Source organism: Narcine bancroftii, chromosome 10, assembly GCF_036971445.1.
Source record: "Narcine bancroftii isolate sNarBan1 chromosome 10, sNarBan1.hap1, whole genome shotgun sequence".
Taxonomy (NCBI): domain Eukaryota; kingdom Metazoa; phylum Chordata; class Chondrichthyes; order Torpediniformes; family Narcinidae; genus Narcine; species Narcine bancroftii.
Genome location: NC_091478.1, coordinates 93,059,448 through 93,084,577, shown reverse-complemented (window position 1 = coordinate 93,084,577; position 25,130 = coordinate 93,059,448). Strand labels below are relative to the sequence as shown.

The 25,130-nt window shown below is 39.4% G+C and overlaps 1 protein-coding gene across 3 annotated transcripts in view; it reads left to right on the top strand.

Moving 5' to 3' along the window:
- The first annotated feature begins 42 nt into the window (after positions 1-42).
- The window catches only part of znf276 (zinc finger protein 276), a 37,047-nt gene continuing 11,959 nt past the window's right edge, over positions 43-25,130 (top strand). For all 3 annotated transcript variants that reach the window (XM_069901872.1, XM_069901870.1, XM_069901871.1), the window contains exons 1-8: positions 43-292; positions 9,870-10,188; positions 13,546-13,616; positions 15,158-15,709; positions 17,400-17,481; positions 20,162-20,242; positions 21,952-22,041; positions 24,681-24,756. In XM_069901872.1, the coding sequence (XP_069757973.1) occupies positions 130-292; positions 9,870-10,188; positions 13,546-13,616; positions 15,158-15,709; positions 17,400-17,481; positions 20,162-20,242; positions 21,952-22,041; positions 24,681-24,756 (1,434 nt within the window). In that variant the 5' untranslated portion in view covers positions 43-129. The remainder of the gene's footprint in view (positions 293-9,869; positions 10,189-13,545; positions 13,617-15,157; positions 15,710-17,399; positions 17,482-20,161; positions 20,243-21,951; positions 22,042-24,680; positions 24,757-25,130) is intronic.

Genomic DNA, 25,130 nt, shown 5'->3' with positions numbered 1-25,130 from the left:
CATTGTGCGGGCCTCATCGAGCCGGGGGGGAAGGTGGGGGATGGGGGTCGTTCCGTTCCGGTTGTTTACTGGTTACTCAGTTTATTGAAAGAACATGTTCGTCCTGTGAAGTTTTCGCTTTCGTGGAGGATGAAGCGCAACAAACGCGGCCGCTTCGTGTCCTCTGCAGTGGCCCACAAGATGGAGAGGCTGTCCGAGGCTCAGCGGCAGCGGTGGGTCCGCTCCAGGCACCCCGCGACGGAGGGGGAGGCGGTGCTGCCGGCGGCCTCTGTCAGGGCGCAGGCCGGGCCGGGTCAGTGCGGATTGCGGGTCGGTGCGGGGCCGGGTCGGTGCGGAATGCGGGTCGGTACGGAATGCGGGTCGGTGCGGAATGCGGGTCGGTGCGGAATGCGGGTCGGTGCGGGGCCGGGTCAGTGCGGGGCCGGGTCGGTGCGGGGCCGGGTCCTGTTCGCGCAGATGGGGATGTGATCACCCAATGATCTATTGTTCGTTCCGTTAGAATAAAACTCTTTAACATACCGCAGAAAAACTTAGGCCGGATGCTTAAATGTGCTCAGAATGACCGTTTTGCTGATAAGACCGAGGTTGATTATCCCTTGGTTTCATGTTTTTGGTATTTTAACATGATTCTCCAAAGTATTGGACTGCTCTTGTACTGTGTAGTATTATTGGGTGGTAATGAATGAGTTCTTAAATTCTTGTAGTACCAAATTATATAACTACATGCAGCACAGAACAGGCCAGTTTGGCCGGAACAAATCCCCGCCCTCCTAGTCCCACTGACCAGCACCTGGATCATACCCCTCCAATCCTCTCCCCTCCATGTAATTATCCAGTCTTTCCTTAAATGTAAATAACGTCCTTGCTTCAACCACCTCTGCCGGAAGCTTATTCCACATCCCAACCACCCTTTGCGTGAAGAAATTTCCCCTCATGTTCTCCTTATAATTTTCTCCCTGCCATCTCAACCCATGGCCTCTAGATTGAATATCCCCCACTCTTAATTGAAAAAGCCTATACATGTTGACTCTCTCTGTCCCTTTTAAAATCTTGAACACCTTCATCAAATGCCCCCTCAATCTTCTACGCTCCAGAGATGATACCCTCAATCTCAAAACTAATGCATAACAAAACAGTGCTCTATGGTCCACAGTGCAAACATGCATGCAAGTACTATACCTGTATTCAAAATAAATAGTGGAGTCTCAGAATTGTTTTAGCAATTCATCAGTCATTCAGCTGTCTTACTGCCTGTGAGAGAAGCTATTCCTCAGCCTAGTGCTTCTGGTTCTAATATTTCTGTATCTCTTTCCCGACGAGAATAGCTAGAATAGGGCTGGGTAACCTTTTTATTTTAAAAAAACCTCACATTCCATCTTAAGTATTCCCCTCTGCCGTAAGTGCTCTGTGATTAGTAAGAGATTCCTGAAGGTGGAAGAAAGTTTGAAAATCACAGGTTTAATTTTACCTCATTGACTCGTTATGTGCATGGTTTCATAACGTCAAAGGAAATGGGTCAATGACAATTTTTCTCAAGCAAAATATTTCAGTAACAATTGGGTCTAGAGCAGTGGTTCTCAACCTTCCCTTCCCACTCACATACTGCCTTAAGTATCCCTTACTAATCACAGAGCACTTATGGCATAGGGAATACTTAAGGTGGAATGTGAGGTTTTTTTTAACAAAAAATGTTGCTCACCCCTGAGCTAGAACATGCTGCAAGCAGGGTCCTCATTGATTTTACAAGCCTTATTTAAACAACGATCCTGGGAAATCACATTGGCTGGGGTGGAGGGTGATCCTCTCTGCTGCTTTTCTGGTTCTGTGGATTGACCTCCAATCCATTGCTCTAGAGCAGGGAGGGCCAACCTTTTTATTTAAAATTTTAAATATAGACATACAGCACGGTAACAGGCCAATTTGGCCCATGAGTCTGTGCCACCCAATTAACCTTCACCCCCGCCATGGACTCATGGGCCGAAATGGCGTATTACCGTGTTGTATGTCTATATTAAAAAATTAAAATTAAAAGTTTGGCCCTCCCTGCTCTAGAGCAACCTTATCACACTGTGATGCAGTTGTCTAAAATCCTTGTTAGTAAAAGGCATAAAACTACAGAAGTCCTTACTCACAATCTCTGGGTATAACATCTGAAGTCATGACACCCAAGTGGATTGCAGGCTGTACTACCATCTGACTCTTTGCAGCTTGCCCTTCAAAGTCTGGCATGTCAAGAATTCCTTTCTACTTGTCGCCATAAATATTTTGTCCCAAGAGGTGCTGTCAAATAATTCTGCATTACTTGAGTTAGGGCATCATTTTACTCCCTTTGCCCTACCTTTCGAGCTTGCGCCTTCATTTATTTTTTTTTTGTTCTTTTTTGTGATGTGATTGTTGCTGCCAATCCTATTGTATCTGACAATGAGGTGGGGAGTAGTTAAACATGAATTTCATTATTATTGTATTGGATTTGCATAAAAAGATGGTAAACGTCCTTGTGTTAAAAGCAATAGTGAACAATTTGAGAATTTAGTCTAATGGCTTCATCATCACACTTTATTTCCAGATTTTTAAAATTGAATTCTAACTTCTACACAACGTGGTTAGATGGAGCCGTAAAAATTTAGATGGTGTGCTCTTCAGTGATTGGAAATAATTTTGTGGGAAAAATGTAGCAAAACTAGTTGATTTTTAAGAATTGTATAGCTTGGGCAATTCAATCAGATGGTTTCTAACATTTTTATGATTTTCGATTTTTAATACAAAATAGTAAACTTTTATTTGAATAATTAAATATGATTTGTAAACCAATGTGAATATTGCAAAATCTATGATGAGCTGCTGGTCAGACCAACACCCAGAATGTCATTGAGCTTTCATCAATCATATGGGCTGCAAAATCATTTAATGCAACTTGTATTGTTGAAATTTCATAAATACTAGGTTTTTAAGTAACAAAACCATCATATGCTGGAAATACTCAAGGGTCAGACAGCATCTGTAGAAAGAGAAACTGAGTTAATGTTTCAGATAAAGAGCCTTCATTAGAACTGTTCATAAGAAAGTAAGTTTTGTTTGTTGTGGGAGGAGGATTTAGGATGGATAAAAACATTGGAATATCTTTGATAGGGTGAACCCAGGGTTTTTGCAGGTGATTCCAATGTTTATGGAGCTATATGGTTGATGGATTCTTGAAGAGAGAGAGAGGAAAAAGAACTGCCGTAAAGTGCAAGTCAGAGCTGTTGATAAAATTTAAATCAAAAGGAAAATGCTTTGAATTTCAGAACTACGTACTGTGCCTGAGGAGGGAGAAAATTATGGTAGTATTACAGAGAGGTGTCACTTTACAGCAGGACTAACCATTCTGATGCAAAAAAAACCCCAGAGTTTATGAGACATTGGTGAATTCAATATTGAGTCCCCAAGGCTACAATTTACCCAGTTAGAAGTAGATGTGCTATTCCTCGACTTTGCATTGGTACAGTGGATCAGTGCAGCAGGAAGAAAGATCAGTGTGGAATAGAAAATTAAATCAATAGGAATTGGAAGCTTGGGGTCCCTCTGGCAGACAAAAATCAAGATGTTCATGTACTCTGCCTTTTTTTAAATTCCCTTGTGTTCAGGACACCGCATTGTGATGACCATATGCAATAAACTAATTTGGAAGAATCAACCAGATGGTTCTGTCAACATTGGAGTCACCTGGGAAATCCTAAGCTTAACCTTTTTACCCCCCTTTGATTCCAATCCCATTCTTCACCTCTCTGCAATTTAGAACAAATGTTTTCTCACTTGCCCAGTTCTTTGACCTGAAACATTACCCCTTTCTCTTTCCACAGATGCTGCATGACTAGCATTTTCTGTTTTAAGCTTCTATTTTTTACTTTCAGATATTGCTAGCTTTTTAATTCAATAGCATTCAAATGGAGGTTGGACAAATACTAGATTTTAGCATTGTGTCTGAAACTATCTGTTTAGTCATGTTTGGTTACTGGTTTAAAAATGTCATAATTGGGCATTGGTTCTGGAATCATAATTCTAGAACTTGGATTGTCATTGTGGCATCATATTTACAATGTCTTATACATGGTTTATGTGGAGCGTTAATCATGAAAGATCAGTGACGTTGTTGTCTAAAATGTGAACCCTAATTAATGAAAGCACCATCGACAGCTTCAGTTTCTTAATTCTTATTTCAAGATTATTCATTGCAATTTTGAGCTCTAAGAATCATTGCTAAATTAGTGCAGTTCAATAAATTACAAAATTGCATCCTTTTCATTAATCAAATCTCCTCAGTACGATCAAAAGAAATCGTAAATATTATGATTCCACGGGTATACCATATTTTCACTCATATAACATGCATATAACGCATCCAGGTGTTGGTTTCTAAATTCTTGGGAAAAGCAATTTGCATTTAAATGGCACATGAAACCACATGCCAGTATATCTGCCACAGTAAGTCTCCTCCAATTAACACCCAATCAATTTCCTCTCCCCAGAGGTGTCAATCGCCTATTGTATAGATAACATCCTGCTGCAACATATTAACAAGTTTTAGAGTGGAATCAATTAAAATATTGAAGACAGGGCTTCAGATTTAAGTAGGAAGTTAATTCTAATGTCGCTCAAATCAGAGGCATTTGATATGTTAATCCCCTCCCTCAGGGATATGTCTGGGCAATTAACATTGATAAGGTGCAGTGGCCTAGCCAGAATGTCCTGTTTATAGGGATACCATGGCATTCAGTATAACAGTGGTTCTCAACCTTTTTTGCCCCAGGCCCCACTTTAATTTTTCAAAAAAACCATATGCCCCAGCATTAGCAGAAAAAAGTTATATATTTAAAAAAAATTTTAAATAATTTACTGCAACTGTATTTCAATGCAATTAAAATTGGGAATACACTGGAACATGTATTTCATGTTCAACTACTACTTCAATATGTCAAGTGATGACATTCAACAATTGTCACTTCAGTGGGAACCTTGCCCCTGATGCTGGCTGCAGATTTTTTTTGATTCTAGCAACTAATTTTGTTAGTTTCAACCATAAATCTCCACATTTTGTAATTTTCAGTTGGTTTCTCTTGGCTTGTAGCAAATCACAAACAGCACTGAAGCCACATTCTACTAAATAAGATGATGGAAAATGTATCAATAGTTCCCTTGCTAAAGTAGTCGAGTTTGGGTATTTCTTTTCGTTCTCATTAGACAGCCACTTCATGGTTCCTTTCATTTTGAACAGAGTTTTCACAGATTCATCATATTGCAACTCAAATAACTCCTCTTGGCTTTGCACTGGAACTTCAGATAAGTCCATCAGCAATGGCTGAGTTAACCAAGAAGGAAAATCCATTGCCTTTAAATCACAAAATCTATCTGGAATTGGTAACCAACATTTTCAAATGGTCAACAATGACATTTGTAGCAGCATCAGTTACATGACACTTATTCAACCAATAGAATTGACTAAAATTTCTTGCAGAAATATTCCTTTGGCATAATTCTAGAAGTGTCATAAATCCAAATATCTTTGCTTTTGCATCAATGAACGTCATGTTTGCTACTTGGAATTGCTTGTTCAATGTACTTAGTTTCTCAAAAATGTCCATCAAGCAATTTTCATAAGCTTTGCCATGTATTGTTAGCAAGAGCTTCATTTCAGGTTTGTCCTTCAAAAACTCACTGAGGAGATCAAACCTTTTGAAGCTTTGACAACCACCTTACTTCAGCGTGAAGCAATAATCTCACATGTTCCACATTTTTATCAGCACAGAACTGCTGCCTTAAATAGACGTTCACATTTGGCATTGGCTTTGCTGGCATTGATACACTTGATCACAAAATGCAGTATCTTGTGTAGAACAGGGGAAACTTTCTTTGCAACTAACACAATGAACAACCAACATATTTGGATTTTCATCCTTCATTAATTTTAAACATCCTGGGTTTTTATTTAACCGATCATAGCATGTGCACCATCTGCAGCACGAGATACAAGGTTTCCTTTTGGTATTTCATTTTCATCCAAATAATTTTTGAGCTTGCTGTAGACATCAACTGCAGTAGTGGTTGTTTCTCTTCTTCTTCTTTGGCTTGGCTTCGCGGACGAAGATTTATAGAGGGGGTAAATGTCCACGTCAGCTGCAGGCTCGTTTGTGGCTGACAAGTCTGATGTGGGACAGGCAGACACGGTTGCAGCGGTTGCAGGGGAAAATTGGTGGGTTGGGGTTGGGTGTTGGGTTTTTCCTCCTTTGTCTTTTGACAGTGAGGTGGGCTCTGCGGTCTTCTTCAAAGGAGGTTGCTGCCCGCCGAACTGTGAGGCGCCAAGATGCACGGTTTGAGGCGATATCAGCCCACTGGCGGTGGTCAATGTGGCAGGCACCAAAAGATTTCTTTAGGCAGTCCTTGTACCTCTGTCACGGTGGCCAGTGGAGAGCTCGCCATATAACACGATCTTGGGAAGGCGATGGTCCTCCATTCTGGAGACGTGACCCACCCAACGCAGCTGGATCTTCAGCAGCGTGGACTTGATGCTGTCGGCCTCTGCCATCTCGAGTACTTCGATGTTAGGGATGAAGGCGCTCCAATGAATGTTGAGGATGGAGCGGAGACAACGCTGGTGGAATCGTTCTAGGGGCCGTAGGTGATGCCGGTAGAGGACCCATGATTCGGAGCCGAACAGGAGTGTGGGTATGACAACGGCTCTGTATACGCTTATCTTTGTGAGGATTTTCAGTTGGTTGTTTTTCCAAAAATTTTTGTGTAGTCTTCCAAAGGTGCTATTTGCCTTGGCGAGTCTGTTGTCTATCTCGTTGTCGATCCTTGCATCTGATGAAATGGTGCAGCCGAGATAGGTAAACTGGTTGACCGTTTTGAGTTTTGTGTGCCCGATGGAGATGTGGGGGGGCTGGTAGTCATGGTGGGGAGCTGGCTGATGGAGGACCTCCGTTTTCTTCAGGCTGACTTCCAGGCCAAACATTTTGGCAGTTTCCGCAAAACAGGACGTCAAGTGCTGAAGAGATGGCTCTGAATGGGCAACTAAAGCGGCATCGTCTGCAAAGAGTAGTTCACGGACAAGTTGCTCTTGTGTCTTGGTGTGAGCTTGCAGGCGCCTCAGATTGAAGAGACTGCCATCCGTGCGGTACCGGATGTAAACAGCGTCTTCATTGTTGAGGTCTTTCATGGCTTGGTTCAGCATCATGCTGAAGAAGATTGAAAAAAGGGTTGGTGCGAGAACACAGCCTTGCTTCACGCCATTGTTAATGGAGAAGGGTTCAGAGAGCTCATTGCTGTATCTGACCCGACCTTGTTGATTTTCGTGCAGTTTTGCTTCACAAAACAACATATCTTCTTGAAACTCTTCCTGATCAATATATCTCATATATGCCAATAACAGAGCCTCACTGTTCTATACGGTGGATTCATCCAGTTGTATTGAGAACTTTCGTGATTTCAACTTTTCAATAAGCTGTTTTTCAACATTTTGATCCATGTCATTTATTCTGTTGCAGACAGTACTGTTAGTCACTGGCATTGCTCAGACATCTTTGTCATCCTTCTGCAGAAGAACTGTTTTGAGAAACAATGATATTGGAGGTTTAATCAGTTCCTCCCATGTTTTTCTATCAGTAGAGAAATTTCATAGCTAGCTTCAAGGTACAATTCAGGGCTATAGCAGTGAATAATGAAGTGATTTTTGATCTATTTTCAAACTTCAGTGATTTAAAATATTCTAATTTTGAATTGACATGGTTACGATGTTTTAGCCTCACATGAGCTTCAAGATGACCTGCTTTCATTGATTCATTTGTCAAGGTCTGTTGGCATAATTGGCAAAAAGGTGCATGTTCATTGTGTACAACAGGTATAAACCCAAATTTCAAGATCTCCACTGAACATTGATGAGCCTTTTCCTTTCTTGGTCTGCTCATTTTGAATGTACAGCAGCACGAGCTCCCTGAAACAGATTGATCAATATTTTATTATGTCTTAGAATTGAAGAACGTAATAAAAGTAATGATCGAATCAAAGAAAGAAAACTGACCCTAAAAAAAAACAAGAAAAAAAACCCACTAGCGTGGTTTCTGACATTTTTTCTCGCAGAGAGTGCTTCAAGATTGCGCTAACCTCGTGCTTTACTTTCTGGAGTCCTTTTTTTCTGATTTTGGTGTCCCCCCCCCCCCCCCCCTCCCATCAGTACGCTAATGCACAAAGGTATGTACAAATACAGGTTTCGTTCACTACTGAACAGAAAAAGTAAAGGGGTATGGACAGAGACATGATTGTTGAGATCATTTGGAATCCTCGCCGCCAATGAGATAATTTGGAATGGATGATAATAAAACCGGTCAGAAATAATATAATGTTAACCAAGGATTTTTTTTTAAAGTTAAAATAAGAGAAACAATTGAGAAATTACAGATAAACATCAGAAGAGCAAAGAGACATTATGAAAATAAAAAGAACAAAGTGATTTTACTTGAACGTTACCACAATTGTGTTGTACTCACGGTGTTGCCAAGTCACATCTTTCACACCAACATAACAAGTTTATTTTTTCAAACCATCTTTTTAATTATTTCCTATGCCCCACTAAAATATTCTTAAGCCCCACCAAAATATTCCTATGCCCCACCTTGAGAATCTATGTAATACAAAGAAATATTCTCAGGATCAAAATTTCTCACACCCACTATAAATTGTGCACGTTCTTTCATTGCTGCTATTGCATTCTTATGCTCACTATAATATTCCTACGCTTGCTATAAACTGTTGGCACATCTTTTCTACGGCCGCTATTGTGTGCCGCTATCATATTCCCACGCCAGTTCGACTTTCTCGTGTAAAAAATATTTTTGTTTAGCGCGTACACGCAAATAATGTGGGGGGTGGGGGGAAGGTACCTGGTTTGAAAAGTGTGCATATAACACGCATGTTATATGTGTAAAAATATGGTAATGCAAATGCAACCTCTTAAGACTTTGACATGATCAGGAATGATGGGTACTTTGAAATTATTTGCATTGGTCTATTATACCTTTGCTCTAATTACTGAACATCGAGAAAAATCGTTTTTTTTAAACTATGGGTGCTGGAAATCTAAAATAAAACAGAAATGACTGGAAATAGCTGCATCAATGGGGACAGAAACAGATTTAACAACTTTTCTGTATCTCGACCTTTTTTGCAGAACTGGGTAAGAGGGAAAAGAAGCCTGAGGGTAGGAGAGGGGGATGTGTCTGGAGTACAATCTGGGTGACCATGGGGTAAACTGTAAAACTGGTAATCTGGTTAATAAGTGAATAGGAACAGTTGGAGGGTGAGTACGTGGAGAAAAGAGTAGGCAAAGTGAAGAGCAAGAAAGCCTGCTTCACCAATCAGACTGAGCATAGCCTTCAGCCCTTGAAAGAGGGGGAAAAGTTGGCTCAACTGGCTTGTATATTTTATACGACCTGACTTGCTAAGGATTTGCTTCATTTACTGTGTTTGTTGAAAGTAATAACTCCCGAGTGATATTTTCACTTTTTCTCTAGATGGTAAAGTTTCCCCTTTTAATAAGTAAATAATTAATGATAATTAGCTGTGGTCGCTTTGCTGTACTCGCTTCTGTTTGACCCGCAGCAGGATGAATCGCCTTTTTATTTCTGAATACTAATCACCTGAATTAAGTCATGTGCTTTCTAAAAACAAAAGCTCACAATTTTAATTAGATTTTAAGTAATGCTTGTAAATTTTGTGAATCGCCTTTTATCTGTGCTAAATGAAACTTATAAAAGAGCCATGAATGTTAGGTTCCCAGCATAGTTTGCATTCACTAACATTGTGAATAACTTTTATATCTGTTTCCTATTTCTCATTAGCTGCATCTCTTGTTATGACCACCAGCTACTGTCGTCTGTGCCATGGAAAGTTTTCCACCAGGAGTCTACGTAATGTCTTTGCCAAAGTTCCATTGATTGAAACGAGTCCAGAGAGCCAGTGCAGAGTGCAACAAACATTTTGTGACGATTTTCAGAAGCTCGTAGGTGTTGTGGTGAGGCAGGATCCCACTTTGCCACAGTATGTCTGTAGGAACTGTCATGCACAGTTTTATAAGTGTTGGACTCTCTTGAAAAACTTCATTCAAAAAGTGAATACTTCACCAGTAGCTTCAGTGCAACATGGACAAAAGGCTAGCAGGTACTCAAATCATTGATTTAAGTTGATTGTATTCTACTACTTAATGTTCACAAAGGCATCTTGTTTATTATCATGAATACATATGACGATCATAAAAATGTGATACAGTTATTAAAGTTATCCAGATATCATTTAGCAATGTCTGCATATTTGTCCTCATTGTTTGGTGATCTGTGGGTGGAAATAATTCTCTGTCAAACTTGATATGTAAGATGTTGCAGGTGTTGAGCCAATGGCGGATTAACTACCACCCAGGCCCTAGGCTGAGCTTGAGTGAGGCCTTGCCCCGTGGACCTCACCCTTAGTTGAATAGAACAGAGTGAAATTGTTCTATTTATTAAGGCTTTGGTCGTGATACCCTCACATATTTTAAATTTGTCTGTCGGGGCTGGGAATGCACCAATTGATGTTTGATCGGAGGAGGAGGGTAGGAAAAACTTCATTGAAATTAAACAAAACATTACCTCACAGAAGTTGTCTGCTAGCCCCGAATAATTTGAAAAGTCTGTGACCGTACTATTCTGATGATCCAAAATCGGATTCTCCAAAATCCTCATTTTTCTGAAATTTAAAAAAAAAAATTTGGATAAATGAGGACATCTGAAACAAATTGGAAATCCTCATTTATCAAAAAAAAAATTTTCAGAGCCACACTGACTGGGGATGTTAGGCTCCCTGTGGCAGCAGGGACCTCAGCCTTCCAGCAGGAGCGGGTTGTCTGAAAGGAGGCGTCCAGTGATTGGCGATGGCCAGCATTTTGTTTTTTGGTGAGAATTAAACATTATTTTAATGCACAAAAAGCCTTACCTTGTTGTTTAAACACTGTTAGAAGTTTGCTGTTGCTACTGGGCTGTTTTTTTTTAAATGATCAGATCTCTGAAAAAAACATTTATCCGACAAAGACCAGGTCCTGATCATTTTGGATAATCGGAGTTGTTCTGTAGTTCCAAAAGGCTAAATAAAATTAATTCTAAAAGACAGTCTTGATACAAAATAACACAGAAGGGAGAGTCTTTTTTGAACCTCAGCTCCACAGATAATTGAGTCTTTACCTCCTGTGGATGCTTGAGTTCCTCCAGCATTTTTGTATTTTTACTCTGCAAAAAAGCACGGTTCCCCCTCCCACTCAGGGTGCCCAGCGCGCAGGCATGATTATAGTTTTCATTGCAGAATCCGATGGGGAGGATGGTACATGTGGTGGTGATTGACCTGGAGGTGGGTCCAAGAGAATGACAAATTTCCGAAGTCGAACATTGGTGGAAGATGGGAAGCGGGGATGAGTGGGTGGGTGCCATGTGTGATGATGTCATTACGGGATATCACGTGATTTAGTTGCAGTTTGTCTATTCTAATTAAGGTGGGCAAGATGGAATGGTTTCTGCACTGCTTTGCATTGTGAGTAAAAATAAAGCCATCTCTCTTGCTGGGCCCCATGTTAAGAATTTTGCTCCAGCAGCTCTGGACCCAACACTAACACGAGCCCACATTGACAAGTGGTTAGGTTGGTGTACCAGTGGTTGTGATGGGCCCCCTTACCTTCTGGGCCCCTAGGCTTCAGCCTACTCAGCCTAATGGTTAATCCGCCACTGTCTTGAGCAAAACTCAATCAGTAATATTGTTGCCTACCATGTCCGCTAAAGTGGTTTGGCTGTCTTGAGTTACTTCTTTTGGATAAGTTAAGCAATGCCTTGATCTTTAAAATTCTTGTCTTGTTTCCAAATATATCAGTTAAATTTGCCCAAGCTCTATCTTTGTAAACTGCAGTTGGACAATTCTTGGCATTTTGCTTGGGTTCATTTCTGATTTCAGTCATTTCCACTTTGGCAGTCATATTTTGTTCCTGAAGCTCTGAACTCTGAAATTCCTACCTTTCTCTTCTCCTTTATGATGTTCCTTGATCAACTTTTCAGTAAATCTCCCCAACATACCCTTTATATGCCTTACTGTCATATTTTTATTTGATTTTGATCTAATTTTTTTTACTGTTAAAGATAGCAGGACAAGTTAATGTGGAGATTGGGAAAGTGCATGGATTTCTCATCTTTATCAATAAAGTTAAAGAGGACAAATTGAAGTTTTGTTTTCAATTCATAACAGCACACTTTAGTATGTATGTTGGGGTTCTGGAAAGGTACCCATAAAACTCCAGTAATCCAGAATCTTTAGAAATCCTGATGGTTCGATACCTGCCTCACTCCATTGTAAGAGCTGGGGGTCCAAAGTGGAAGTGAGGTGTGTAGTGTGAGTTAACCTTGTATGTTTCCTGCTTCCTTTAAGTTCACCAAGTCCACTGGAATTTTTTCATATTACTGTGTAGCATATCAATTAAGTGAAATAAAATGTTTGAGTATTAATAGGAGTGACATTTTCCAGTATTCTGGAAAATGTGCTAGTCTGGCACTGTCAAGGTCCCAGCTGCCAGTTTAATGGAATTTTACTCAGTAGATTATTGAAATAATAGCAACGGTGAAATAATTCTCCTGTGCTGAAAACTTTAGTCTTCCAATCAGTCTTTTACTGGCAATCTTGGGGAAAAGACTTGTAATTGTTTCCTCTTTTTTTAAAAAAAAGCAGCTCAGCACAGTCCATTTAACTATCAGAGTCCAGGTTCCTTCCCTCTTTACAAGAAGTTTCTCAATCTTGCATTTGTTTTCCTCTCTATGAATTAACCAGGTTATTTTGCTACTTTAAGGGCATATAAATGCAAGTTGTTTGGCTATTTTAGTAGAATCTAGATTTACATTATTTCAACGATGAGCCCTTGAGAGTCTTATTACCTCGAACTGCAACTCAGCAGATGCATTCAATTTTCAATAATCTTTCAGAACAGTTTGGCTGTTCAGATACAGGTAAATTGCATTTGATTTTTTTTGCCATTACAGACCTATTCCAAACCACGGCAGATTTTTCCTGTTCATTGGCGGGAAATGGGGCATCGCTGACAAGACCATAATTTATTATCCATCACCACTTGCCCTTTAGTGACAGTGAACTATCTTTTGAACTACTGCAGGTGTTTTTGTGTTTTGATTTGGTGGTTTTCATACCACTAAATAGCTTGTTCAGGGAGTTCAGAGTCAATTACATTGCTTTGAATCCACTATTACATTCATGAAAAATGTGAGTAGGATGGTCGGTTTTCTTCCCTAAAGGATGTTAGTTTTGCCAAATGGATTGTTTTAACAATCTGGTTCTTTCATAATTACCATTACTGAGACTATATTTTTAAATTCCAGATTATTAATATTTTTCTTGTGTTGTAACCAGATCTCCTTATTCTCCAAACTGGCATTTTTTGACATTTTTTTCACTTATTTGCATATAATGTGTTTGTTTCTCTAAATTTTATTATTGTAGATGTGTTGCAACAACTGAAACGTCAGCAAGGCAAATACTTTCACAATCTCTACTAAGCAATTCTTTATATGGTAAGTGATCCACAATATACACTATACTCCAATGTATTCTGGTTAGAAGTATTTCATGTGTCTGAACAGCAGCAACTTGGCTAGTTTGCAGAAGTATAGGTGGACAAAAAGGATATGTGAGGTCAGGTGACTGAAAGCTTCCTTAGAAGTACTCTTTAAGGAGGGGAAACAAAAAAAGCCTAGGGAAGGAATTCCAATGCTATGTGAGATATATGAAGGTAAATGTTTGATGTATCAGGTGAATTGAAATAATTGTGCATGAGAGGGCTGATCTGAAGGAACATTAAATTTTCTTAAGATTGTAAACATTGGGAAAGATGTTGCCTTTGGAGAGACTTGAATATCAATACACAAATTTTTAATGGGACTGATGGGCTCAGTCAATATCTTCATAGGGAGTCCCTTAGAATCAACCAGCTGCTGGTGGTACGTGATGGAATGGGTGGGTGTTTGGGCTGTTGATCCTCTTGGTTTGCACTTGATCTCCTATTAGTACCCTTTGGCTTCTAGTCTATTTTAAATGGTCACAGGCTGGTGATTCTTGCATGCCCATGTTTGTTTCATCTTGGATGAGACAAGATATTGGTTACAGCAAGACAGGTCCAGTTGTCAAGAGGAGGTTCCCATTGGAATTGGCTTTCTCGCAGTCATTTATCATAGGGTATTGCAGAACTTAGGGTTACTGAGATGAAAGAAAGCCTACAAAACTTTGGAGATCTCAAGTGTGATTGACAGTTGAGAACATCTACAGGGAATGCTGCTGTCGGAGAGCAGTAGCAATCGTCAAGGATCCACACCACCCAGCACAAGCTCTGTTCTTGCTGCTGCCATCAGGAAAGAGGTATCAGTGCCCTAAGACTCACATCCCCAGGTTCAGGAACAGCTGCTACCCCTCCATCATCAGACTCCTCAACAATAAACTCATTTAAGGACTTACTTGTGCACTTTATTGATTTATTCTCTCTGTATTGCATAGTCAGTTTCTTTACATTCGTTATCTGTTTACAGTTCTTTATTTGTTTACATGCTTATGCTGTTCAGTTTTTTTTTTGCACTACCAATTAGTGGTAATTCTGCTTTGCCTGTAGGAAAAAGAATCTCAGAGTAGTATGTGATGTCCTGTATGTACTCTTGACAATAAATCCAAACTTGATTTCAAAGTAATGTAGATTATTTTCACTAGCCTATTCTAAAGCTTTTCAAATCTTAAGAAAGAATGGATAATACTTTATGATCTGTCAGACTATAACAGCAATTGGCTTTCCATACAATGAAATGATATTTGCTCAAAGTTCAGTGATTAATGTGTAGAGTGAATTTTACAGTCGAGTTTTCTGCACTTCAGTCCAAAAGTAAACTTTACATTTCTGATTTGTTGATGTATTAGTTTCTAAATTGGGGAAATGATGAGATTTCAATATTTAGAGAAAGTATATATTTAACGATTGCATATTAAAACAATTATGTATTTTTCAGCTTTTGTATTGAAGCAGTCTGGAAAAAACTACTGTAGATTAACTAAATCTTTTTATGATTTGTAGGTGATTTTAAACGGATGTTAAATGACAGTGTCTTAATTGCAAGTCCACACTGCCTCCAAATGTTGGTCAGATGGGCGCACCATCATGGTAGCAGCTGTGGGTCTCAACCACATGTACAGAGCGTCTTATCTGCGAAGTGTCGAGGAGTAGTTGGAGCTGTGTGGGGGTGTCCCGAAGGCCACAGTTGCTTCCTAGATGTGGATTCAAATCATAATGTTGTTTTGAATGAGGAGCACTCCCCATCCAATAGAAATAATGACATGAGGGAGGATGTTCTGGGTAATTCAATAACCCTTTCACCTCAGAATGGAACAGGTACTGAAAATGGGGAGGGCTTTAATGTTGTGGAGCATCAGCCAGTCCCAGTGTTAGTTTGCCCATCAGACTTTCCACCTTGCATGGATTTTGGAGCTTCTTCACAGTTAATAGATGAAGACAACTCTGAATATCCACTGAACAAAGATATGATTTTGCGGTCAGATTTTGAATATACAGATTGCTCTTTGGAAAAAGTTCCGGTACCAGACGCAACGCAACTATTAAATGTTAACGGTAAGAAAGTTATTTTATTGGCAAATTATGAGTTTGGTTTTTTTTATTATTTAATCTTTGGCTTGGCTTCGCGGACGAAGATTTATGGAGGGGGTAAAAAAGTCCACGTCAGCTGCAGGCTCGTTTGTGGCTGACCAGTCCGATGCGGGACAGGCAGACACGATTGCAGCGGTTGCAAGGGAAAATTGGTTGGTTGGGGTTGGGTGTTGGGTTTTTCCTCCTTTGCCTTTTGTCAGTGAGGTGGGCATACTATTTAGTTAACTCCTACTTGTATCTGGTTCCACTGTTTCCATCTCTTCATCTACTCTCATTCTTATTTTTCTCTCTAACTCCCACACTCCTCCCCCAATGATGTATGCCTCTGTCTCATGCCCTTTGTATGACTTGATGCCACCCTTCCCTGTTGATTAAGTGACTGGACCGAAATGTTGACTGACCATTTCTGCACATGGATGCTATCTGAGTTCACTCAGCTTCTTGTTTGCTCAAAATTCCAGCAGATGCAGCTTTTGTGTTTCTCCAATTCCCCCAACTCTTATTTTGGGGGATTTCTCCGTCAAAAGGAGACCCAATCAACAGCACCAAATAGAACACAGTTGACTGCAACAGGTGCAAATAAATTGTTGTTTTATCTGAAATGAGTTTATGGATGCTGACTTAGTGGGAAGGAAAGAGGTTAAAGAATAGGGATTGCATCTCTTGTGATTACATGGGTAAGTGTCTTAAGAAAGAAGTGTTTCATTTCTCCCTCCCAATCCTCTCTGCTCATTAAAACTAACTTGTTTTCTCACCGTTCTTCAACTTGGAATGTTTCTTCTTTCTGCAATGCTGTCTAACCTGTTGAGTGTCTTCAGCATTTTGTTTGCTGTTGGTTTCAGATTTCTTTCATCTGTGTTTTTCATTTGTATAGGTGAAGTTAGGCTACATTATTTTTTCAAGAAATTATTGTGGTTATGCAGTATTTTGAAAAGCAGAGTTAATCGCATTTTCAAATCTTGTTGGTGTTTCCCGTGCAAAATTTTTAAGTAGCAAGATACCAAATAAATGAAAAAAAGACAAATTTTGGAAAGACTCTGAAGCCTGGGCGTGCTAAACTTAGTAAATGTGCTGATTATCGCGGGGGGTTCACTTTGGGAGTGAATGAAAAATGTGGAATATATGGAATGGCTAGAACTATAATTTCTAGCTTGTAATGTCTACAGCAAAGATGAGATTTGTAGAAATCCAGGCATGAGTAAAAAGACTCAAATTGTTGAATATTAATAAATTGTTGAAAGTGCCCAAATTATTGAAATAAATTAACTTGAACTACTTAGTATGTCTTCGAATCTTTTCACAAAATACTTGAAGAATACCCATCTTTATTTGTGAATTTAGTTCTCGAAGCACATCTGCGATAAGAATTGTAGTTGTTGGTGAACTGGTGTAGGAATTACACCAATACACTTGTTCTAGCAACGAATAGAATCCATGGCCACAACATGGTTGCCATAGAACCAAAATAATAGAGAAAATATCACTGTGATTAACAAAGTCTACACATCATCTTAAGATATGTTGATGCTACCTAGATTAAGACATGATGGCTTATAAAATTCATTATGGGAGAAGACATTTTTGATGAGTTGATACTCTCATGGACAAATCTCTTGTAATGATACACATGTTCTTTCAACCCCTCTTACTTTAGATCCAATTAATTGCAATGAAGCATCCTGTTCTATAACAGATTATGTGGTTGATGGATTAGAATCCAGTGATATTTCTGACAGGTAAGGCTTAATTACAGTTGATGGTTTATCTACAATTTGATCAGTATTTAATTAAAATATTTCAAGCCAGATCACAAACTTGATTGTGATTTGTGTTAATTGACAGCAGTTCCATTAACATTGGCAATCTTGGTGCAGTCCCCATCTACTAACACTCTCCTCTGGAGGACAGAACTTGTCCTCACCCTTAACACCTTTTAACTCTTCCCGTTTCCTCCAGGACCATGGTGCAGCCATGGGCACACATATGGGCCTCAGCTATGCCTGCCTTTTTGTTGGGCACTTCAAACAGTCTCTGGTCTAATCCTACTCTGTTATTATTCCCCAACTCTTCTGCTATACCTCTGACTAAATTTTGTATCTGTGCATACTGTGCATGACAATCTTGTTAACTTCAATGCCAACTCCCTCTTGCCCTTAAATTTACCTGGACTGTTTCTGACACTCCTCTTCCCTTCCTTGGTCTTTCTGTCTCAGGAGACAAACTATGGACATCTATTACAAACCCACAGATTCCCACAGCTACCTGCATTATATCTTTTTCCATCGTGTCTCTTGTAAGGATGAAATCCCTTCCCAATTCCTCTGCATCTGCCACAATATGTTCCCAGAATGAGGCATAACATCTGAAATGTCCTCTTCAATAAACCTAGATTCCCTCCTTACTGTCATTGACAAAGACTGTACCTCTATTGCCTCCTTTCTCATACTTCTCTTCTCATCCTCTGTGCAGAACAAGTTACAGAATTCTTTTGGCCTTCTGTAACTGTTATGTTAACCTTCAACACTTCCACCTACTTCAATGTGATCCCACTCCCAGCCACAACCTCCCTTCCCTAACCTGATCTGCTTTTTATAGGGATCAGCCTCTGAATCTCCCTGGTCCAATCTTTCCTCTCCACCCATGCTTCCACCATTTTGTGCACTTCCTGGTGTGAATATAGAAAGTTTTAAAAAAAAATCCTGAAGTCTCTCTCTCCGCCTCCATCCTGGGCCACAAAAAGACCTTCCTAGTGAGGGAGAAATTTACATGGACAACCTTATCTATTGCATTGGCTATGCTGGGTGCTAGATCCTCAACGTCGGTGATCCCAAATACAGATTGGGTGACTGCTTTGCCTAAACTGCGCTCTGACTATGGGTCTAAGCTTGAACTTTCTGTAATCAACTATCTCAGTTTCTTGTAGCATTCCCACACAGGCACGTCTATCCTCTGCCGATCCATTAAAAAGAGCGAGGCCAAACCTAAACATGAGCAACAACACATCATATTCCTCTTGTCCCCTTGTACAGCCTCAAAACCTGATTGTACGAATGTAATTCTATGTGTTTCTAATTTTTGGTGAGCCACCCCCCCCCCCCCCCCTGCCCAACATCTCTGTCTGGCTCCACTGTTTTCTGGACCCAATATACTATTGTCATTATGAAGAAAGCATGTTAGCGCCTCTACTTCCTCAGGAGTTTGCAGAGGTTCAGTATGACATCGTAAACATTGGCAAACATCTACAGATGTGTAGTAGAAAATGTGCTGACTGGCTGCATCATGGCCTGTTATAGTGGCCCCAATAGCTCTGAATGGAAAGCCCTGCAAAATATAGTGACACCGCCCAGTGCATCACAGGCAAAACTCTGCATCATCGAGAAAATCTACAGGGAATACTGCCGTCAGAGAGCAGTAGCAATCATCAAGGATCCACACCTCCCCGGACATGCTCCATTCTTGCTGCTGCCATCAGGAAAGAGGTATAGGTGCCACAAGACTCACACCACCAGGTTTAGGAACAGAGGCACCCCCTCCTAAACAAACAAACTCAATCAGAGACTCATTTAAGGACTTTTACTTTGCACATTATGATTGAATATTTAAAAAAATTTATTTACTCTATTACACAGTCAGTTTGTTTACATTTCTTTATATTTCTCTCTTTTGTATACATGTCTTTTTTTCTTGAATATAGTTTAGCTACCGCTAAGTAGAAATTATGCCTGGCCCTCAGGTAATAGAATCTCAGAGTTGTACATGATGTATATATGTTCTCTGACACTAAATTTGAACTTTGTTTCCATCTTTTCTTTACCTACGGCTGTTGTTCTGCAACTCTCCCCTTGCCCTCTACCTGTTTCTCCATCTCTGCCACATTTCACATTTTGGCCTCTCGCGAGTTTCTTTCAGCAGAACATCATCCTTTCTTTCCTTAGTCTTGATAAAAAGGATCCTGACCCAGAATATTGACTAACTCCTTCTGCCTATGGACGACCTGGCCTGTTGAGTTTCCCTAACAATTCTTTGTTCAAGTTTTGTTCTACTATTAATTTTATCTATTGTTCCTATTTTCTAAAATCTTCAGACTACTACTACATTTTAAAAGCTTATTTGCCCTTGCCATGTCCTTTTCTACAATGTTTACTCTACCAATTTCCTCTCTTGTATCCAAGTTGGGGAACTAGATCGTTCCTGTTTGTTAATCCAGTAGATTGAGTAATGTTTAGAAGCATACACGTTCCAATTCTGTTTGGTAGCCTTTTGAATCTGTTTTGATAATTATTAATTAAATAACCAAACCAAAATTATGGCTGTATACAGATTATTTAGGCAAAAGTATAAAATTACATTATTAACGACTTTATTCTGTCAGTTATGCTATTTTAAAGGTGACAACAAATCTAAACGTATTTTTAGATATTTGTCGAGTGAAGATGATGGAGAAGTAAAGGTTAATAATGGTGCTTCAGATGAGTTGTTTCCGCAACATTGGGAGAAGTGAGTACATGTGAATCGACAGGGGTTCAAGCTGTCGGCTGGGTTTGATCAGAGTAGCTCTGATAAATTTCACTGAATATTAGTGAATTGCAATTATAACTGGTAACTTTGGCCAAAAATGATTATAACCAACACAGAAAATCAGTTGATGAATTATGCACATGTTTTGATATCGGCCTCATTTTGATCCTCTATTTGATCTGGCATCCTCAGAGCTGTATTTTTTGGCGATCTTTTGATTATTCTGCAATTCCGTTTTCAATGCCTATTGTAATTGAGCTCTGCTTGAATAGTTGACTACCATTCAAATATTGCTTAGATAAGAGCCTTGCTGCAGGAGTGGAAAAACATTTACAGTTAGCTCTTAATTATTTAAATGGTGTATTATGAATACAATTACAATATAATGATTTTATGAAAATTCCCAAATTAAAACGAACAATTTCTTCGAAAGATAAATATGTGATTATTTAACAATATAGATGTATCGTATATATTTATTTTCCAATAACTTGCACGATAGTAATTGGATTTAGAGCATTAAAGTGATATTCAATCTTTGTAACTGTGTGATTTAATGTCCTGATAGCTAAAAGGCACAAAAAATATTGATTTGTTATTCTTTGGATCATGGTTGAGCATTTAGTCGATGAGAAACTGGCAAGGAGGGCGAGAATCATTGTTCTGACCAATCTGTGAAAGAAACTGAAATATAGAATGCCAGCAATTGTGGGTTACATTTCTCAAAATCTCACCACATGCAAGTGATTTCTTGTTTAATGTTTGCCATGAGAACTTAATTTTGAAATTATTGCCAATATAAAGAATTGAACTTTTGTGAAAAGTCTTGCATTTTAACAAAAAAATCAGATTTATAACTGAAGGCTTAATAGCTTAATTGGCATTTATCATCAGAAACTAAATGTAGTGTCTTCCCATTTGCCGAAGATATCACACTATCTTTTACGTTTATGTACGCACTGATTCTAATCTCTTGTAATTAACTGTGTTACGATTGAGAAAAACCTTTTTGAATAATTTTTTACTATTTCCGTACATATGATAATCAAGAATTAATATAATTCCAAAAAGAAAACAAACAAGAAATTACACACATGATGGTTTTTTACTTCCCCCCCCCCATGAAACCCCCTCCCTCAAAATAACCAATGTGAAAATACAATATAGTAAGATAATACAATATAGATAAAAGAAAAGAAAGAAAAAGAAATTTTCAGTATTGTACATAAGGATGCCATCTAACACACATATTTAGAGAGATTCTTACAGGCCCAGAGGCAGAGGATGGACAATTTTACAAATTTAAACCTAATATTTGGGGATACGGGTGCCAAATTTGCAGAAACATAGCATATTTATTTCTCAAACTATATGTGATATTTTTTTACAAAGGAATACATTCCATCTTGCCATACCCAGACATACATGTGATTTACACGTAACTGCAATACATTTCCTTGTCATCGCTAATGCAACTTTGACAAATTCCACTTGATAGAGTGATTTAATTTCGGACTTGTTCCTTCAATATTTCCTAAAAGAAATAAATCTGGATTTTGTGGAAATACACATCTGTAACTTGTTCCAAAAAATTCCCTAAATCCGCCATGTTTTTAGTATTTTCTGTCAAATTGGTATAGTTAAAAAGTTGCACGATAGACAATTAAGACTTGTTTCTCCACTTTCAGTAAGTTACCAGTTAGGAAATTCACTCTGGAGGATGTGAACAAACAACCGGGACAGAAACGTGGCCGGAAACCAAAATCAAACTTGGAAAGGTACTGTTAATGTTCTGACGTAGACACCCTATAAATAATATGGGAAAATGCTTTGCTTGTGCTGTGTTTGAAGAAACCAGGAGGTTTATATGTTTTAAATAATGTATTTAATCTTTTGGCACTGGTCTACTATGGTAACAAAGATTATTCAAATTTCAAATGTTAATTCTGAAGATGCTTTCAAGTGTTATTAATCCAAACAGCATCTTGCATGTAAAAGGGAAATGTAATGGGAAATCTAGCTTTTCATTAATCATCCTGCAAAGCAATAAATCTATATTATTTAACTTGAAACTATTTTGGACAACTTGAAAAATCACCAAATCAGTACCATTCATTGTCAGTAATCATTCAGTTACAGCAAAACTACCGGTATCCGGTACCTAAGGGGATTGGTAGATGCTGGATATGCCAATTTTCTGCTTGCTTCATATTCACTCTTACCATGCCTAACTAATACACCAGCAAGACAGCCACCCAGAGGGCGACGATAACCTGATCTCCACCACTATGAAATGCTTCGAGCGTCTGGAGATGGAACATATCAAAGCAGACCTCCCAGAGACACTGGATCCATTTAAATTCACCTCTATAAGAAACCGTTCCACAGACGATGCTATAGCCTTATCGCTTCGCTCCATCCTGACTCACCTGCAGAATGATGCCTCATACGCCAGGCTGGTGTTCATTGACTTCAGCTTGGTGTTTGATATGATCATTCCACAGAGGCTGGTGGAGAAGCTGGGACTCAACACCTTTCTGTAATTGGATCTTAGACTTCCTAACAGAAAGATTGATCACCATCACGTAGAGCACTGGCGCACCTCAGGGCTGTGTGCTCAGCCCACTTCTATTCACATGACTGCATCATCAGATCCAGCTCCAACAGTATCATTAAGTTTGCAGGTGACACGTCAGTCGTCGGCCTCATCAGCAGCACTACAGAGAAAAGGTGGAAAATTTCGTGAAATGGTGTGAGAATAACAACCTGAGACTCAACAAGGACAAGACGAAGGAGATGATCGTGGACTTCAGGAGGACCAGGAACGACCACCCTCCACTACACATCAACAAATCTATAGTGGAGAGAGTGGAGAGCGCCAAGTTGCTTGGAGTTCACTTAACTTAGTGACCTACGTGACACTCAACATCTCCTCACTTGTCAGGAAGGCGCAACAGTGACTGGACTTCCTGAGAAGACTGAAGTGGGTAAGGTTACCAGCCACCATTATGTCAACCTTCTATAGGAGCACTATCGAGAGGGTCCTGGCCAACTGGATTACAGTGTGGTATGGTTACTGCAGATAAATGGATCTGAAGTCAAACCACAGGACATAAAAGATCACTGGAGTCTCCCTTTTTTCTCGCACCCCTCTTGACCGGGATCGTTGTCTGAAGAGGCTGAGGAACAGTTTCTTCCCACAGGGCAATGAAATGCTGAGAACAGCCAAAGGAGCTGCTCACACTAAACATCCAAGACTCATTTGGACAAAACAATTTATTTATTGATTTCAATAAAATACTTTTCCTACGTATGTATTATTTGTTCGTATGTGACTTAGGTCTGGTTGTGTGTCTGCATGTTTTGCACTGAGGACTGAAGAATGCTGTTTCATCGGGTTGTACACTCAGATGACAATTGACTTGACTTGAGCATTAAGAAAGAAGACAAAAGACAGTGCAAAATGTATTGTAATTTGATAAAAATCAGAATTATAGTCCTTAATTATGTAAAGTTCACCTTAATCAGGTAATTCCCTTAACTTACAAAATTTAAATGCCAACTCCGGTCACTGGCACTGTAACAACATTGTGCTAACCACTACACTAATCACACTGCCATCATAATTAACCCCCCCCTCCCCCAAGAATACAGATAAATGTACTAATAAAGACTCTTAATAGGCAGGGATAGGGAGACACTTTTGAAAAGTCATCCCCACCACCCGGCGATTGGCATCAGCAAGCTCTTCGTCCTGGGCACTGCCTACTTATACCAGCAACTGCTGTGGGTAGGGCACGACCAGGGCTGAATATTTGCTCCTCAGGGGTTGTGTGTTGCTTAGAACATTTACAATTTTAAACTTTTATTTATTTAATTTTAAAAAATCATTTCCTTGACTTAAAAAAAAATCCATCTTGTAGCCGCGTGTGCTACATTAAAGAAGACACACACCACATAGTGTCTGTTAGATTAAGCTCTGTGTTTTATTAGGGGTTCAGACCCGACTTTTATATTTGCTGCGTTCTTGCCATTTCCCCCTTTTGCTTAGGTCACGATCTGCATAACAAAGGCGGATTTCCCATGTGTGGGCACCTTCTTGCTTAACAATCCCTTCTTCCCTGACTGTTGGCTATGCAACAAGGCCAACGCTGTTTTTGGGTTGCTGCCCTTGCCAACCGTCCGCCGTTTTGCCTATCGGGGCCTGTGCCGCTGTGTGAGCTGCTGGCTTTTAGTTGAGTTTGCTGCCCGGATTGCCGGCTTGATTGCTGTGCCGCCACAATCTATTTATTCATTTTGCTGGTTGCTTGGGATTGTCGGTCAATGGGGGATTTTACTATACAAGAAATTTACATGTTACCTGGTATGGCAGCTGAATACATGGTGTGATTTCATAGAATGTATTGATATTTTTCAGGGAAGATTTACCCACCATGTACCGATGTCAATATAAGGGTTGCAGTGGTGTTTACAGAGGAGTTGATGGACTCAAGGTAAAGTTATGCTCATGACTCAATTGAGATTTTAAAAATTCACTGTTAACTTGGCTTCCTTGGTAGATCACTTGACTTTCAATCAAATAGATGTGAATTAAGGACTGTGCCAGGACTTGAATGTGCAATTTTAGATGAGCCTCCAGTACAAGACTGAATCTGGCATTTACTTATAGACAATGAATGGGAAATCCAGACAAGTCATAGCAATGAAATTCTGATAAATCTTTTGAGCAACTGGAAATCCGTATTCTATAGTGCCCTCCATAACATTTGGGACAAAGACACTTTTTTTTTCCTGTGTTTATCCCCATGCTCCACAGTTTTAAATTTGTAATCAAACAATTCACGTGATTAAATTGTGTAATCCAGAT